The 19,511-nt window shown below is 42.6% G+C and overlaps 1 protein-coding gene across 1 annotated transcript; it reads left to right on the top strand.

Moving 5' to 3' along the window:
• Positions 1 to 18,565: 18,565 nt before the first annotated feature.
• Positions 18,566 to 19,229, top strand: Atp6v1e2 (ATPase H+ transporting V1 subunit E2). Its single transcript, XM_020185204.1, is given in 2 exon segments — positions 18,566 to 18,963; positions 18,965 to 19,229. Coding segments are annotated over 2 exon segments (663 nt in total).
• Positions 19,230 to 19,511: the final 282 nt, after the last annotated feature.

Here is a 19,511-nt window from a genome sequence, read left to right as displayed (position 1 = left end):
GGCTCACTTGGCGCTGACACCGCACCGCACCCCATCCCCAAATTGCTGAGACAAGGGAAATTCTTTCCTCTCATCGACTCCCAAGTAGTAGAAAATGCTGTGTTGAGAGGCAGCAAGCGTAGAGGTCCGTTGGACCCTCACCTTTAGATTGTAGGTGAGGAAACCTGGACAAGTGAAGTGGTTATCACTACTGGTAGCGTTCATGGACTTTGTTCACTTTGGGAAATACTTATTGTATTCCCAAATGATACTTAGTGTATCATTTCTTGATCCCCAGCTCTCAGTTCTCAAACCCTGAATCTGATTTCTTCTCCCAGGAAGACTTTGAAGATTATTGGGAGTTCCTTGTAGAATCACATACTGTCTCTCCTCCAGACCCCGCCCAGACCCACCCATTGCGTTTGAGCATAGGTATTTACATTGGCTGCTTTACATTGAGCAATAAATCTGGAAGATAACTTTGTATGTACCGAATGAAGAGTTAAGAAAGGCAGTGGGTGCCTTAAAGTCAGGCCTTGCCACTTTCACTTATAGAAGAGAGGAGAGCTTGCGCCTTTTTTGTCTGCAGGACTATTTGCTCTGGCAGCATTTGCTGGGACTGTATTCTGAAAGAAGGGTCTATGGGAAAGGTTTAAGAGCTGCAAGAAAGGGAGGCCACTGGTCTAGGAGAGCTGACTTTGGTTCCAGCTCTGACACAAGTTAGTATTGCCTGCTAACTTTGCTCCCTTTCCCTGGGCCTCGGCTTTTTGTTCTGTAAATGTGAGCTCATCTCACAGGGACCCTGGGTTCTAAATGCTCTCGGTGAAGCTCTGGGAATGTCAGACCACTCCAAGTGGGGAACTGATGTTGGGTGAATCATGCAATGGTGACTTCACTGGCGACAGTGACCTCATTCTTTTGGCCCACAGTAATGCCAAAGAGACTGACAGGAATATTTAGAGCTCTGGAGCTGATCCCACCTGATGATGTGTGGGGGGGGGGGGCGGTGAGAAGAGAGGGTTATCCAGAATGCCCCCTCTCCAACCCCTACCTGCTTTAGCTGGGATAGCCAAGCAGAACTCTCCAGGAGCCTCCTATTTCTATTGGCAAAGAAGATAATGCCCCAAATGGTTTAAAAAAAAAAAATTCTCAAATGTTACCAATTGGAGGGACAGGAAACAACTTTGTTTCTAAGCTCCCATAGGCCTCTGCTTGCTCTTTTCCTTTTGTTTGAACTGGAAGTATTGAAACAGACACAGGTCTGTGTGAAACAATGAACTTTTTTCCGTAGCCTCCTCCTTCTCTTTTTTTCTCTACCCCCTCCTTCCTCCTTGTCATTGATTCATTCAGTATTTCATTTAACAAGCATGCATTGAGGTCTGCTAGAAGCTTTATTCCTGAGCAGTGGACGAAGAGCTGGCAAGCTGCAGTCACTTGGAGGGGGAACGGAAAGGAACTGATGAGCAAACAGATAATTACTATATAATGTGATCGGTTCTGTGGTAGAGAATAAAGAGCAGGCTTCTGGAAGTGCAGAGGAGGCGGTAGTGTGTAGCTGTGGGTGTGCTGAGGAAGGATTTGAAGAAGTGGTGTCATTGGCCTGGGACTTATGAGGCTAACAGAAGTAAGGGAAGAAGGGCTGGGAACGGCAGAGGACCCTGCACCAGGGCAAGAAGGAACAGCAATGATTTCCTGGGTATGGTGAACCATCTGAGGTGGACAGAGGGCAGAGTTTGTGGCCCATCTACCATGCAATGCAACCAGTCCATGGGCTTCTGAAAGACATGTAAAAGCCTTCAGAAAGCAGGGCCCTGCCCAGTTTGGGCAGCTGTGTACTATAAAAAGGCAAAGGGCCAGGGAGAGAGGGGATAAAGGAGAATGACAGAGGAGGTGAATTCAACTATGATGTATTTGATATATTGTAAGAACTTTTGTAAATGCCACAATGTATCCCCAGCACAACAATTAAAAAAAAAAAAAAAAAGGTGACGGGCCAAGGCAGAAGGAGTCATTGAGGGAGAAATTTGGCCCACACACTACCACAAAGTCACAACCTTGGCTCAAGGCTATGTTTATTACAAGAAGGGACACATTTTTCTTATTACAGATGTGACTTCTGTTTGTCAAACCATGTCCATAAAGGTATATCCATTCAGAGGGGGATACCTTTATCTACTTAACAAGATATAAAGGTACTACCTAAAAACTGTGACCCTGGGAGCAAGGATAAGATGAAGTAAAGAGAAAAAAATTTGCAGAGTATCTGCTGTGTACTGTGCACACTGCTGTGGGTACATCATGCTCATTGATGTTAGTCATCTTACTTTATCTCAGAAAGACTATGCAAAGTTGAAATTGTGCAGATAGCCATTGGTTTGTATATCCAAAGAATTGTGCAGATAGCCATTGGTTTGTATATCATTGCTTCTGATTAATGTTCAAATTTCATCTCTATCATGTGGTCTAACTGGAGGCTGCTATCTTGTACACCTTACCCTGACCCCTGTTGACTAACCCTAGGTGAGTACTTGCTCCAAGATAAAACCAGAGAGCTCTGTCAAAATTTTGAATTTGGGTTTCACATCAGGAGTTTTCCATCTTTTTGGTTTTTTTTTTTTTCTTTTCTTTTTTCTTTTTGCAGTACTGTGGCTTGAATTCAGGGCCTTTACCTTGAGCTACTCCACCTGCACAATTTTTTGTGACAGGGTTTTTCAAGATAAGGTCTTGCAAACTAGTTGCCTGGGCTGGCTTTGAACCGAGATTCTCCTGAGTAGCGAGGATTACAAGCATGAGCCACCAGCACCCAGCTAGTTTTCCGTCTTTTACTATACCTAAACTGGATAATGTGGTCATGCTGGCCATTCATGAACTACCCAATCCAACAAAATGGTCAAAGTTCAGAGAAGCTAAGATGGGAAGCTAACCTGCCCTGCCCTCCAGCAAAAACAGGCAAAGCAGGAACAGGCCATTTGTGAATTATTGATCCTAGTTATTTCTGTAATGTTATAGTACTGCTGTCCTTTGATTGATCATTTGGGTTAATAAATCTCTCTCTTTTTTGCCTAGAGAGTTAGGGTTAGAGTTCTGTCACTGGTAACCAAAACGATCCTGACTATTACAGTATTGTCACTATATCTGGGACAAGTGATAATAGAGATTAAGAAACGTGCTCAAAGTTACACAGCTAAGTGGCAGAGCTAGGTTTCAAAATGATCTGTCTTCAAAGCTCATGCTATCTGCCATGCTCCCTACCTGCAAGTGAGTAGGAAATTGACAAGTTCACATCTGCCATTTGAAATGGTCACTGGGACTAGAGAGTGGATTGGAAGAGTAGGAAAGTAAAGGCAGTAAGAGTGGGGAGGAAGGAGATCATGCAAGTCTCAACCAAGCTTGGCCATGAACATGAAGGTGAGAGTGGGGGTTTCAGGGATATTTACAGAACAGAATCCACAGGGCTTGGTAATGGCGTGGGAGGAGTCACATCACCATCTATTTACCACACTGCCCAGGAGAGTTTCCCTTGACCTATTCATTGAACAAAATTGAACTTCATCTGATTAAATCAACTTACTTTATCCCTGAACCAATCACAGTGGCCAGCAAAATGGCAGGTGGTTATTGCATTAGGCCTGGGCGATAGTCCCTGCCTAAAACCATCATACTGACAAGAGGTTGGGACTCTCCTGATTGATCCTATTAACTTCCCATCCAGGTATGGGATTTCACTCCCACTCAGATTCTGTGACTCCTGCATGGTGGGTGGCAGGTACTGAAAGGGAATCAATAATTAGCAATATCAATTATAAGTGGGTTGTTGCTTATCAAAGTTGGGTCTCCCCACCCAATAAAGGAAATAAAGAATTTGAGGAGAGCTCCAGGTGTGGTGATGCACGCCTGCAATACCAGTTATGCCAGAGGCAGAGGTAGAAAGATTGAGTGTTCAAGACCAGTCTGGGGAAAAGTTAGTGAGGCCCTATCTCAAAAAATACCAACAAAAGGGTTGGGGGCGGGGGATGTGGCTCAAGTGGTAGAGCTCAAGTATGAGACGCTGGGTTCAACTCCCAGTACTGCAAAAAATAATAATAATAATAAAAATGGAGGAGAGAAGCAAATGTCAAGGGAAGAGGAAGGTGAGAATGATCCATGTCAAATCCTTGATTTGTTCCAGATTCCTGTTTGTTGGCTTATCAATACGAGAGTCCACCTCACTTCGAATACCCATTCTTGGTCTGTCTCTTCTCCCTCTTGGAAATTCCTTCTTAGAAGTTACTGATAAGGAAGGGAAATGATATTGTCCTTTACCCTGGTGTTACTCTGCTCTTCCATGATGCTTCTTTCCTCCACATATACCTCCTATCTTCAGACTGCAGCCTCTTTACTGCCCAAGGCTCTCCTGCCACCCAAATGTAGCATCAGACCATTTGACATACCTGTTTCTCTATTCCTTCCCACTAACACCATCTATCTTTACCCTTTTCTCTTGGGACTCAGATGTAACGTACATTGCACAATATTTTGAGTTAAGGTATTTATGGCTTAAACACTGTAGGAACGCCTTAAAGTTCAGTGGTCTCCAATGATCAGAATGATTTTTTTAAAATCTAGTAAGATTTCAGTTAGGATGTATCTAGATCCCCTTTTTTCAGTTCATTACCTCCCAGCCTCTGATAATTCTGGCTCAAGTGACCTTAATAATGTTTGCCCATCTTCACTTCTGATTTTCTTCTACTGCAACCTGAGCTCAGGAGACCAGTCATCATGACTGGTGGCATCATCACCCATTGCTAAACTATTGGAAAGTACCCTTTCATAGAAGGTGCTGGAATGATGTGTCCATGTAATCTGGGGGTGGCCACCTTCCACAGGCTCCAAAGAGGGCCAGATCACAGATCCCTCTTCTAGAAATGAAATCAGTAATTTTTATCCCATGTTCCAGAATGAAGAGTGCCAGAAAACCATCCCAAGACTCATTTGTGGATGGCTATTCTTTCACGGTTGATGTTTTGGCCACTGAACATCAGAATCACATTTTGAGTTTGGAGAGTCATCTACTTTGAGTTTGGGTGGGAAGAAAAGAGCAGCTGTTATAGAAGCTGGAAATTACAGCTTCTCGCATTCCTTGTCAGACTCAAGAGCTAGTGAAACTAGAGTTAAATGTGAGGCACACTTTCTGGAGGTGTGACTTCAGTGGTGGGTACACAATTCAGTTCCTGACATAGGAAGTAGCACATCGGGGCAGGCAGTGGGGGTGGATGTGGTATAATTGAGTTCTTTGTTAAAAACTGACAGGTACACATGTGGGTTGTCTAGAACTTGATGACAGCAATGGTACTGGAAGTAGTTTTTTCACTGGAATAGCTCCTGAGGCAAGGGTTGTACACCATTCCTGTTTCCAGAGCTTCTTTAGCCCTCACACAATCCTATGAGCTACCTTTGGTCCTCTAAAGATTCCTTTTCTGTTTAATCATCCACAGTTTCTGTTGCTTGCCTCCCAGTCCTCTGAGAAAGTGTTAGAGAAGTAGATTACCATATTGCATGTGCTTCACATAGTGAGAGTAGAAATTTCCACTTCTGGACTGGAGATGTGGCTTAAGCAGTAGAGTGCCTACTTTGCAAGCGTGAAGCCCTGAGTTCAAATCCAAGTCACACAAAAAAATCAAATAAAACTAAATTGGGTTGACAGAGTGGCATAACTAAAAAGGAATTTCCATTTCTACCATAGCCAAGTAACTTGTGGTAGACTTATCTTCCCAATGTAAGCAACTTAAAAATTGCACAAAATGTATGAAACCACTGTTTTCAGGTATCAGACAGCATGTAGCACAGGGCTGTGGTTCCTTGAAATAATGGGGGAAGCCCTACCATCACCCTAACTTCTTGAAGGAATGCTTTGTGAATGGAACCATAGTGCGGGGAAACCCCAGCAGAGCACAGTGGTCTTGCTCAGCTGAGGAGATCATTGGGAGACTTTCCAAGACTTTCCCAAGAGTATCATAGAGGAGGGAGTATGTAGCAAAGAGGCTCCTGAGATCCCCTTAACTGGTTTTGTTGCACATGCGTGGGGTGAAATTCCACAAGACTAAGCAAAGAACTTCTAGGGTGCTATGAACTGATTGGCTCCCAGGACTCTTGCAGTGCTAGAAGATGTTTGAATTTCAATTGGCCAATGTGACAAGACCTTGTTGAATGTCCAGAGAATTCAGTAGAAACTACAGAAAGGTTATGTAGGAATATACGAACTAAATTAGCCCTAGAGTAGAGGTAAGTCTAGACATCCCCCCACCAGAACAAGAAATAAACTTCAATAAAAGCAAGTTCACCCACTATTAACCATAATGGCCAACCAAAACAAATTCATCATTTATACATAACAATAAAATACAGACATCCAACAACTTAAAATACAGAATGTTAAAAATTACTAGATGTGCAAATCTAGTAGGGAAATATAACCCCAAATTATGAGAAAACTCAATCTCTAGAAACAAACACAGAAATAACAGAGATAATGAAATTAGTAGATAAGGACTTAAAAAGAAATTTAAAATATGTACTAGGATTTAAAGGAAAACATGAACATGAGAAAGAGGAAAACAGAAGATATTTTAGCAGGTTTTGTTTGTTTGTTTGTTTGGTTGGTTGGTTGGGTTTTTTTTGGCAGTACTGGGGTTTGAAAACAGGGCCTCATGCTTGCTAGGCAGGTGCTTTACCACTTAAGCCATTACACCAGTCCAATAAAGATATTTTTAAAAGAACCAAAGAGAACATCTAGAGATGAAAATACATAATAATTCATTGTCTAGGTTAAACAGTAATTTAGACCTTGTAGAAGGAAATATTTATGATGTTGAAGACATAGCAATAGAACCATCCAAATTAAAGCATACACAAAGAAACACATGCACACACAAATGCACAATCTCTGACCTGAAAGACAACATTAAATGATTTAATATTTAAAATATAATTGGAGTTGTAGAAAAGGACTGAGAATATTTTGAGATGTAATGGTCGAAACATTCTAAATTTAGTGAAAATTATAAACTATGTATCCAAGAAGCTCAACACACTGAAGTAGAAAAACACAAAGAAAACCATATCAAACAAGCACTTCACAACTAAATCACTGAAAACCTGTGATAAATTGAAAATTAAAAGTAGAAAGAGAAAAAGGACATATACTGGGGAACCAAGATAGAAATAATTGCAGACGTCTTATCAGAAACAATGCAAATTAGAATTTAATGAAATACCGTCTTTATAGTGATGAAGCAAAGAAAAGAAAGCACTGCAATCCAGAATTCTATATCCAGCAAAAACTTGCCTTTAAAATTGAAGGAAAAGTAAGTGTTTTGTTTTTTAGACAATAAAAGGCTTAAATAATTTTTTTAAACCAGAAGATCTGCACTACAAGAAATATTAAGGAAGTTCTTGAGGCAGAAAGGGCCCAATGCCACATGGAAACTCAGATCTATACAAGGCAATGAAGAGCACCAGAAGTGGGAAATATGTGAGACATTTCTTTCTTATTTAAATTTTTTCTTTAAAAGATAATTGACCCTCTAAAACAAATATAGTAACAATATATTGCACCATTTATAACATTAGGAATTAAAATCTACAGCAATAACACAAGGATAGAAAAACAGAAATAGAAGTATATTCTTATAAAATCCCTACCTTATACATCCAGTGGTGTAGTATTACTTGAAGGTTGTCTTCAGCCATTCATGCTGTTATAACAAAATGCATTAGACTGGGTAATTTATAAATAATAGAAATGTATTTCTCATTTGTCTGATAAGGGTCTGGCATCCAGAATAAAAAACTCTTACTATTCAAAAATAAAAAGGCAAAATGACCCAGTTTTTTTAAATGGGCAGAGGACTAATAGACATTTCTCCAAACAAGATATGCAAATAACCAACAATATCTTTCATGTGAAAAAGATATCCAACGTCATTAGTTTTTAGGTAAATGCAAATAAAAAGCACAAGTCTACTCTGTGCCTGCTAGGATAACTATTATTAGAGGTGGGAAAGAAAGACAATAACAAGAGTTGATGGAAATGTTGAGCTATTGGAAACTTGCTCATTGGACCTTTGTATGGTTCCTAGGAGACACCCTGGCTCAGGATGCATAGAGCTCAGTGCTGTACTGCAGATGCTTGATGCATTTTTCCCATAACATCACCTAATCTCATTGAAGATGTGCTGCTTTTCAACAAATCTCAAATTTTTACCTTATCACTTAAATTAAGTACATTCACTTTTACCTTGCTTTTTGGCACCATTTGCTTTTGGGTGGCATAGTTTCACAAAATTCAGGGCAGGGAAACACTTAACAGATCGCTTAACACTTAACAATGATTTACACACGACTGAGAGTAACACTGAGAGCTTTTCCACACCAACTGAACTTCAGAATGCATGCAGGAATTAAAATTTGGGGGTTTTGAAATTTCATTTTAATTAACTAATATTAATTTGTTTACCATGCTTGGTCAAAATCACGTGTAAATGTGGAGGGCTTACATTATATAATTGATGGAAATATAAAACGGTCCAGTCTCTATGCAAAACAGTTGGAAGGTTCCTGAAAAAGCTAATCATATAATTACTCTACAACCCAGCAATTCTACTGCTTGGCATATATTCAAAAGAATGGAACATAAGTACTCAAACAAAGGGCATGACCTTTTCAAAGAAGTACAGTTAGCGATAGCCAGGAAGTAAAGAGAGACCAGTGGATAAGCAAATTGTGGTACAAGCATACAATGGAATCCTATTCAACCATCCAGAGTATTGAAGTACAATACATGCTGCAAGGTGGGTGAACCTCAAAACATTATGCTAAGTAAGGGAGACAGACATAAGCACTTGCCTCCTGTGGGTTTCCATTCATCTGACATATCCATAGCAGGTGAATTCATAGACACAGTGCAGATTGGTGGTTGCTATGGGCTGGAGGTGCTAGAGTGGGAGGCGAAAATGGGGAGCAATTGCTCGATGAGCATTAAGTTTCCTTTTGGGGTGATAAATATGTCTCAAATCTGGATAGAGATAAATGCACCAAATGCAATGAATTATTCACCTTAAAAAGTTAATATTTTATGTTATTGTGAAATTCACCTCAATTTAAAAAATGCACCAGTAACAAACAACAACAACAACAAAAAGGATGGGAAAAAAGGAATAAAAAAACAGCTGAGACAAATAGAAAACAAACAGCAAAGTGATAGACCTAAACCTAACCATATTGATAATTACATCATACATAATGACATCAGGGGAAGATGTAGGACAAGTGACCCTATTATCCACAGAAATGAGGAATATGAGAACCTTTGTGTTCTAGGGCTTAGAAAGAAAAACTGTTTGTTCTCTGAATGCACCTGAGGAAGAGAAGAGGATGGTGGTTCTGGATTCCTGAGGGGTGGGCGGGAGACTGACCTATCCAGAGATAGTGACCACCCCACCCACCACCACCACCCTGGGACCAGCACAGGCCTGAATGTCCCCCTCAGCTTCTATTCAGCTCAGTCTCCTCTCCTGGAGCCATCCTGCTCTCTCATATTTGGGGAGAGGGTTCTGGAGGCAGGTGTTACGAGGCTGAGCAGCTGCACTCTGGCATTGTGGGAGGCAGAGCAGTTGTGGCCTTCATGGAGTGTGCCTGAGACCTTCAGGTAAGGTTGGGAATTTCTAGCAGATGCCATAGGTCAAGGGCTAACTTTCAACCCCCGTGCAAAATGTGACCAAACAGGTTGTAAAAAATACCAATTTCACTTTCTTTGGTGAACACTTCCTGCTCCCTGGGGGGCCCCGGTCACCTCCAGGCCTTTCCCTGGCTCCCTTTGACCTCCTGGTTCTACTTTTAAAGGGGTCAATGCCTCAATGAGCAGGAGGGGCTTCAGTACCCTGTTTCAGTGGAAGCAGGACCACCCTGGTTGGTGTCAATCTTGAGTAGGGCATAGGTTAGAATTGTGACAACCTTCATGGGCCTCCAAGTCACCTCTCTGAGTAGAAAAGACTTCATCAGAGGACACTAAGCAAATTCATTTCAATAACTTACACTTTAAAAGTTCTGATGAGCTCTGTCCAGCAAAGTGCACAGGATGGGAGGAGGTATTCCTGTGGGGCAGTTCACTACATTACCGCTTTATCATCACGTTCATTCCTCACTCTTTCTAAAAAAGGGTATGAATCCCAAATTTTGTTGGAAGTTTATAGTGGGGACCATGTCCTCCCACCCATTCATAGGTCCAACAAATATTTATGATCAGACTGTTGCTACCTACTGGACTTTGTTAGATGAGATGAGTGCAGAGGTGGAAACAATTCTCTTCCTAGTGAGATCCCTGAAAATGTCCCTAGACATGGTGGGACATTGATGGATGGTATATGTTTCTTGCTTGCAAACCAGAACCTTCCCTTCTGAATGACAACATCTGACATTCACCTAGAACTTTCCAAAGCCTGTTCATTCCTAAGGCCTTTGGCCCTCCTAGTTCTATTGTGAGGGGGCAGAACTTGATTAAGGAACAAATCAACATCCTGATTTTATAGATGAAGTTTGTGTATTTATCTAAGACAGGATTTGGGCAGACTGTGGACCTTTATCCAAATCGTCCAGCCTGAGAGTGACATCAGGATCCATATTGGGATCCAAACCTTGGATCCAAATTCAGTGTGCGTCCCATAACACCAAGCTGTTATCTGCACTGCATCCAAGAAGAAACACACTTCCTATTTAAAGGGCAGCTCAGTTCCTGCCCTCATTCAGGGGAGAAGTGAGTCTCCCTGCATCAAAGGAGTTACCATTCTGTGATGTCCCATGTCTCCCCAAGATGGGGTCATATTGTTAGCTATATAAATTGACAGTATGCCATGTAGTCAATCTCACACCACTCTCCCCACCTTAGAATAGGTCTATTGGGGGGAGGGGACAAATATTTTCATATTCATATTTCAACTTATCTGAATCAAATAGGTGGTAGGAGGCTGAGCAGCTGCACTCTGGCATTGATTTTGCAGTTAAGCAACTATGAATTGTAACTTATGCAATACTTACCCTGGAAGGTATCAGGAACTCCCCTCAATCCACTTATGAACAAAACAAAACAAAAAACAAGCAAACAAAAAACCTCAAAAAATAACAAATTTTAGCAAGGATGTAGAGATATTGCTGGTATGATTGTAAAATAGCACAGCCTCTGTGTTTCTCAAAAAGAATTAAACAAAAATAGTTTCTGCCGGGTATCGAGGGAGTGGTGGGGAGAGGGAGGGGATAGGGTGGGTGGTAAGAGAGCGGGTGGGGGCAGGGGGGAGAAATGACCCAAGCATTGTATGCACATATGAATAATAAAAAAAAAATTTTAAAGTTACATTTTTCAGATACTTTTGCTTTATAAGACTTTCCCCCATTTCTAAGCCCAAAGTACTAATTTCTACCTTAATATTACTTTTCCCACTGATAAAAAAAAAAAGAATTAAACCTAGAGCTACCATATTGTCTTAGTCCATTCAGGCTGCTATAAGAAAACACATTAGACCAGGTAATTTATAAACAGCAGAAATTTATTGCTCACAGTTCTGGAGGTTGGGAAATCTAAAGTCAAGGCACTGGCAGATTCAGTGCTGGTTGAGAGTCCACTCCTCATAGATGAGACCTTCCATGAGCTCACCTGGCAAAAAGGGCACAAAGTCTCCTTTGAGCTTCCCATTCATGAGGGCCCCACCCTCTTAATACCATTGTATTGGGAGTTAAGTTTCAACATATGAATTTTAGAGGGAAGGCCAAGAACAGACCATCACACATATGACTTAGAATTCCACTTCTGGATATATACTCCGAAGACTTAAAAGCAGGCATTCGTACACCCCCTATTCATAGCAGCACTATTCACAAGAGGTGGAAAAAAACCTAATGTCCACTGATGCCTAAATAAACAAAATGTGATTTGTGTAGTAGTATTCAGCCCTAAAAAGAAAAGATTCTGATACATTGTACAACACGGATGAGTTTTGAAGACATTATGCTAAGTCAACTGAGGTACCTAAGGTAGTCAAATTCACAGAGACAGAAAGTAGAGTGGTTGTTCTCAAGGGCTGATCCCTGAAGAGAATGGAAGTAGTTTAATGAATCCTGAGTTTCAGTCTGGGAAGATGAAAACATTCTGGAGATGGATGCACAGGAATGTGAATATACTTGGTGCCACTCAACAGTACGCCTAAAAATGGCAAAATTTATGTTGTGTCTATTTTGACACAATTAAACAGAAACAGTTGATGGTTTTTGCTTTTAAGATTTTCTCCCTAGGAAAAACAGCCTCTTCAACAAAAACTGCTGGGAAAACTGGTTAGCAGTCTGCAAAAAACTGAAACTAGATCCATGTTTATCACCTTATACCAATATTAACTCAAAATGGATCAAGGATCTTAAGACCACAAACTCTAAAGTTGATACAGGAAAGAGTAGGAAATACTCTGGAGTTAGTAGGTATAGGTAAGAACTTTCTCAATGGAACCCCAGCAGCACAGCAACTAAGAGATAGCATAGATAAATGGGACCTCATAAAACTAAAAAGCTTCTGCTCAACAAAAGAAATGGTCTCTAAACTGAAGAGACCACTCACATAGTGGGAGAAAATATTTGCCAGCTACACATCAGACAAAGGACTGATAACCAGAATATATAGGGAACTTAAAAAACTAAATTCTCCCAAAACTAATGAACCAATAAAGAAATGGGCAAGTGAACTAAACAGAACTTTCTCAAAAGAAGAAATTCAAATGGCCAAAAAACACATGAAAAAATGCTCACCATCTCTAGCAATAAAGGAAATGCAAATTAAAACCACACTGATTCCACCTCACCCCTGTTAGAATAGCCATCATTAGCAACACCACCAACAACAGGTGTTGGCGAGGATTCGGGGAAAAAGGAACCCTCTTACACTGCTGGTGGGAATGTAAACTAGTACAACCACTCTGGAAAAAAATTTGGAGGCTACTTAAAAAGCTAAATATTGATCTACCATTTGATCCAGCAATACCACTCTTGGGGATATACCCAAAAGACTGTGACACAGGTTACTCCAGAGGCACCTGCACACCCATGTTTATTGCAGCACTGTTCACAATAGCCAAGTTATGGAAACAGCCAAGATTCCCCACTACTGACGAATGGATTAAGAAAAGGTGGTATTTATACACAATGGAATTTTATGCAGCTGTGAAGAAGAATGAAATCTTATCATTTGCAAGTAAATGGATGGAACTGGAGAACATCATTCTGAGCGAGGTTAGCCAGGCCCCAAAGATAAAAAATCGTATGTTCTCCCTCATATGTGGACATTAGTTCAAGGGCAAACACAACAAGGGGACTGGACTTTGATCACATGATAAAGTGAGAGCACATAAGGGAGGATAGGAAAGACACCCAAAAAACAAGATAGCATTTGTTGCCCTCAATGCAGAGAAATCAATGCAGATACTTTAAAACAACAGAGGCCAATAGGAGAAGGGGACCAGGAACTAGAGAAAAGGTTAGTTCAAGAAGAATTAATTTAGAATGTAGCACATATGTACAGGAAAGCAATGTGAGTAAACTCCTGTATAGCTATCCTTATCTCAACTAGCAAAAACCCTTGGTCCTTCTATTATTGTTTATACTCTCTTTTCAACAAAGTTAGAGATAAGGGCAAAATAGTTTCTGCCTGGTAGCAAGGGGATAGGGGAGAGAGGGGAGGGGGTGGAGGTAAAGGGAAGGGGTATGGGGAAGGGGGAGAAATGACCCAAACATTTTATGTACATATGAATAAAAGAAATAATAAAAAAAAGATTTTCTCCCTAGGCATCACCTCCACTTCTCAGCCAAATGAACAACTCTCTGCCCTAGCTTCTTTCTGAAAAGCAAGGTACCTGGATCCTTCTTTCCAACATCCTCATCCTGATCCCCACTGCTGTCCCCTGTGAAGGCCAGAACCTCAATCATCAAACCTCTTGGCTCTTGTGCCACATCTCCTTCATTCCCAACACCTTGTCACTTATCCCAGGCCTTATCCTTGCAGTCTCTGTCTGGTTTATAATTGGCCTTTCCTGCCTCTGCCTCCACCAGTTGAATCTTACTTAACCCAGGTTTGGCCAGGTTACAGCCCTGCTGTGAAGCCTTCAATGCGCCCTTTTGCCTAATCCCCCAACTCTCAGTCGCACATTGCCAGTTGAACCCCAACATTTTTCTAGGCATTGCCTATTGCAGGTTGTTGGCTGCCACCAAACCCATGTGCACCCAGCCCTCCCACACCTTCCCACCTTCATGATTTTCCCACAGCAGTCTCCCTACTTTGCTGCTTTAGTCTCTCTTTCTGCTTATGGGAATGTCCATCTGCAATGCCCATTTTTACTCCCCTCTCCTCAACTGACCCCTAACCACAGGACCACTCACTCCATTAGCTGGAACTTGCAAACACTGCACCTGTGCCCTTCTCTGCCCTTTACCCATCCCATTTTGAGTGACTCATACCTGTCCACATGTCTAAACTAGGCCCTCTCTGGAAACCCCAAGGCATTGCTTAGGTCTCCCTTAAAGACTTGATCCATCCTTGTCTATTTCAATAAATTCTTCTTAGAGAATACCACCTACTTTCTGCCTTTACCCGGTGACTTCCTCAAGTTAAGGTACTACATTGGGTGCCCCTGAAAACTCATTTTCTCATCTGAGTTTCCCAAATTGCTGTATATCCTTTTAGTCATCTTCATTCTTGTGCTTCCTCATTGGTGTTTTATTGCCACCAATAGGACTTTGCAAACCATCCACTGCAGGATTGAACTGTCTTCAGATACATTATAAAAGAGCCTATGATGAGTTTGGGAAGGGGCTTCAGGACTGGCTCTCTTCATTCATTTAGCTTTCTTGAAATTGCTGACTACTAACTCACCAGGCTGTGATGTGATCACCTGCTTACGGAATCCTCTCTCCTATCACAATTGTAGGCATAGGGACCAGCTGGCTTCCTCCTTGTTCACTACTCTTTCTCTGTTGCATACATAATACCAGACACATGGTGTAAAGAATATTTGTTGAAAGACAGAAAAGGGGATGTCCTTTCCACACATACTTAATATTTGAAAGCCCCAAAAGCATTTCCTGAATTTCTTCACCTTCTTCCTGGGTTCTATGCATTGCGCTGTACTCCAAGCTCTGGAAAGCCCCTTCCCTTTCTCACTCAGCAATCCCTAAAGTGTCTGGAGTCCTGAGTCTGATGCTGCTTCCCTTTTGGCAAGGGGTGGGGAGACCACACCAGACACATCGGACCCTCAGACTTGCTTACTAACCCAACTAGAATGAAGGACAGTTGCTTCAGGGTCTGAGCAGGGCTCCTGGCCAGCAGACACATTTTGCTTACCAAGCACTCCAGCCTCCTCCTCCTCTTGCCTCCCATAGAGCCAGGATTCTGTACTTCCCTGGCGTGCACACAGCCTCACATAGGTGAAGGCCCAAAGAAAACAGAGATCTCCAAGCTCACGCTTCCTGTAGGGACTCCCCTACATCCAATCAACACTTGTGAATGTCTCCTCCAAGGTCATAGGGAGGGGCTTCTGGGAGTGTGGGCAGTACTCTCTTTCTTGACGTGGGTGGAAGTTACAGCACGTTTGCCTCATAATAATTCACTACGGCATTCTGTGCACTTTTCTGAATGTGTATTGCATCTTACAATTTAAAAGTCAACAAAAGGAAAAAAGGAGGACCTATCTGCACCAGCCCCTTCTGTAGAAGGAGATCCTGTTCTCAAGGCATTCTTTGGAGAAAGCAAAAATACTTGGAATGACAAAGGACACTGGATCCAGTTCTGAATTGTATCTGGAAAATGGGCCATGCTATCACAATTTTGAGGAGTCTAGAGGCCCAAGAAGTGATGGGACTTAAACTGGGCCTGAAACTAAGGATAGAACACAGCAAAGCAGGACATTTTGGTGGGGGAGGAACAGGGTGAGCAAAAGTTGTTAAGTGGGACTGAGCTGCTGCATTTGGGGACACAAAGAAGAGGCCCTCGGACTTCATAGATGATGAGAAGTAAGTCTGGTTTGGAGGGCCCTCCTGTTGCTCCAGCCCGTCACAGGCAACACAGATGCTACTTTCAGGCCAGCCTGCCTCAGTAAGAGTGGAGGGATCTGAGCTCTCATAGAGAGAAGACAGTGTGTTTCTTGGTTTGTTTTGTGTTTTTGTTCAAGCCACGGGCCCATGTGGACTCATAATCCCCATCCCAGACAGCCTGGAAGTTGCATCTGCCAGACACATTACAGAGTCACCCACATTCCTGCAAAGAGAGAGACATTTGCTGGAGCTCTGACTTCTAACCTGCTCCACCCTGCGGCTGCGTCCAACCTGACACTAATATGCTGTTTAAAAGGAGGGGTGCAGGGAGTAACTGCAGAATCAGGGATCTATGACAGGCCATGAGATGACTCCATTCTACCCTCAGCCAAAAGCTCTGGAATTCAGGAAATTTGCCCACCATCACCAAGGGTGTGGCTGTGCCTGAGACTACAGGCAAGAGTGCCATGACACATTGGGGGAGGAGGGGTTCCCTGAACTCCAGATAGGGCTGCTAAGTCTAATAAAGACTAGAATGTGGTTCCACTTTAGTGAGTGGAAATCAAATCAGTCCTGAGGAAACGGAGACTTTGAGGATCAAGCTTCTTCGCCAAAGTCACACAAATGGTCAGTGCAGAGCAGGGCATTCTGGCAGTGTGACTGCAGAGCCTGCAGAGTAGAAGCAGGCGATGCCACTTACGCCTGTCTGGGTGTGGAGAGGCACCTCCTTTGTGGGCAGGAGCATGACACCCCTGTGGCAGGAGTGGCTCCTCTAAGGACCATCTGGTGAATTGTGAATTGTGCTGCTTTCTCATTAGACAACCTTCGGATTTGGCTGTCCAGGCGCCTTACATTCAGGGAAAGGAGGCCCATGTACTGCCAGCACGACAGCTGCATTTTTCATTAGAAAATTGATAAAGTGACTGCCCAGGTCTCCACACAAATCTCTCAGGTCAGGCCCACTCCAGAGTGGAGCCCACCGTGTGCCAACGTCATTGAGATTCTGAGTGTGCAAGGCTAAGCTCCAGCCATAGCCCTGGTGCCAAGGAAATCCCTTTTGGCCTCCTCCTGGCAGGCATTGCCAGCCATCCCCAGTGACAGCCTGGCTCTGTGGACTCAGGCTGTGTGGCCTGTACAAAGAAGGAGGTGACAGTGCCAGGTTCCAGCGTGTGTTCCAAGTTCCACATTCTATGTGCAGACTCCTGGCGCCAGCGGAAAGGTGGCCTTTGGCAGGGGACTGGTAAGAGTTCGCCTGGTATATTCTTTCCTCCAGGCACACATAACCAGGATTTGGTCCACCTCTGTGTTCACTCAGAGTGGCTCCCCAAACTGGTGACTAGCAGGGTCACAGGGGAAGCCTTTTTTTTTTTTAAACAAAACAAAAACATTTAATTGACTTGTGTAGAAGCAAAGAAAGTTTCACTGTATTTACAAAAATATGGTTTTGTTTAAAAGTACATCATGAAATAATGTGAGGAGATCGGCTAAATGGTGTTCTTTTTGACAGTGTGCAATGCTGGGGATCAAACCCAGGGTCTTTCTCATGTTAGACATACCACCAGTCTGAGTCTTTTCTTCTGGGGAGAGGAATACTGGGGATTGAACCCAGGGTAAGCAAATGCTCTACCACTTGAGCTACGACCCTAGTCCTTTTGTTTTTATTTTGTTTCTGAGACAGGGTTTGACTAACTTTACCTAGGGTTGACCTTCAACTCATGATCCTTTGCTTCACCTTCTGAGTAGCTGGGATTATAGATGTACACCACCATGCCCTCTCTGAGAATGTGTTTTTAAGATACAGATTCCCAGATGGTACTGACAGAGCTTCTGCCAACAGCAGTTGTGGAGCAGGACCTGTAAAACTCTATGTCTTAAAGGTTCTCCAGATGATTCAAAGGTATAGAGAGGCTTGGAAACTGTTCCCAGTGAAGACTACTTTTATGCCCTCCCAGCTCTGTCCAAAGTGGCATTATCCACCTAACAGCAATCTATGTCTTTGCATCATTTGAACGTTCTTGAAACCCTCTGTCTCCAAGCAGCTTGCCTGTATTGCACCTTGTCTGACCAGTTTCTTGTGCTTCCCCCTAATCCCCACCACTCCATGTATATAATTTGGTATTTCCATTCCATAGGCTTCCTATCTGAGTCTTAGGCCTGAGAACTTCTGGACTAGATCTACCCTGACTCTCTATTGTTATTAGATGACAAAAAGACAATGAGTTGTATGAGGGATGGAACAAAGGCTGAAGCCTCTGTTCTTCTAGGGGGTCCAACCTCTAACAAATTGCTTTCCCTCTCTGGTCCTCAGTTTCCTCCTCTGTAAAATGAGGGCTGTAGAAATGATCCTTTCCTTTAGACTTTCTCTTTCCTCCTTTTGTGTACTCCACAGTGAGGAAGTGGAACTTCAGGGACACTCCTGAAACTGCCTGAAATTAAAGAAACCACAAAGACCAACAGCCCTCCACCTCCACCTGCCTTTACGAGAGCCGCCATGGCCTTGAGCGATGTCGACGTACAGAAGCAGATAAAACACATGATGGCTTTCATTGAGCAGGAAGCCAATGAAAAGGCAGAAGAAATAGATGCCAAGTCTGAAGAAGAATTCAACATTGAAAAAGGACATCTTGTGCAAACCCAACGACTGAAGATCATGGATTATTATGAGAAGAAGGAAAAGCAGATTGAGCAGCAGAAGAAAATTCAGATGTCCACCATGAGGAACCAGGCCAGGCTGAAAGTCCTGACAGCCCGCGATGACCTCATCTCAGAGTTGCTCAATGAAGCGAAGTTGAAACTCAGTAGAATTGTGGCGGACCCCAAAACATACCAGGGAATGCTGAATAAGCTAGTGCTCCAGGCTCTGCTCCGACTGCTGGAGCCCGTGATGATTGGACATCCTCTTGGTAGAGGCTTCGGTGCAGAAAGCCATCCCTCAGTACAGGATAGTTTCCCAGAAACAAGTGGATGTCAAGATTGATCAAGAGGTACACCTGCCTGTGAATTCAGTTGGAGGTGTGGAGGTCTTCAGCAGCAATCAGAGAATAAAGGTTTCTAATACCCTGGAAAGTCGGCTAGATCTCCTAGCCCAGCAAAAGCTACCAGAAATACGAAGGGCTTTGTTTGGAGCTAATCCCAACAGAAAGTTCTTTGTATAAGACTCTGGAAAAAGCAGCTCAGGTTGAACAGCTAAGTCATAAAAGTCTAAGTTATTTGGGCAAAGAAAACGAGTAAGGTTTCCTCTTCTTTGAAAGCTCTGATATTGTCCTATGTTCTTTCATGGAAAAAAAAGTTTTAGCTTTGAGTAGCTACAAGCATTGTATGTTGTTAACTGCATAATAAAGATCAAAATAATGCTCAGAAATCAAATTCCAGTTTACTGGCGCATGGACACGTACAACAGCTTCTGGATCATTCTGCAGTCCAGAGATGAGGGGTGT

The sequence above is a fragment of the Castor canadensis genome, chromosome 12 (genome assembly GCF_047511655.1).
Source record: "Castor canadensis chromosome 12, mCasCan1.hap1v2, whole genome shotgun sequence".
NCBI classification, from domain to species: Eukaryota; Metazoa; Chordata; class Mammalia; order Rodentia; family Castoridae; genus Castor; species Castor canadensis.
This window is presented reverse-complemented; position numbering and strand designations above follow the sequence as displayed.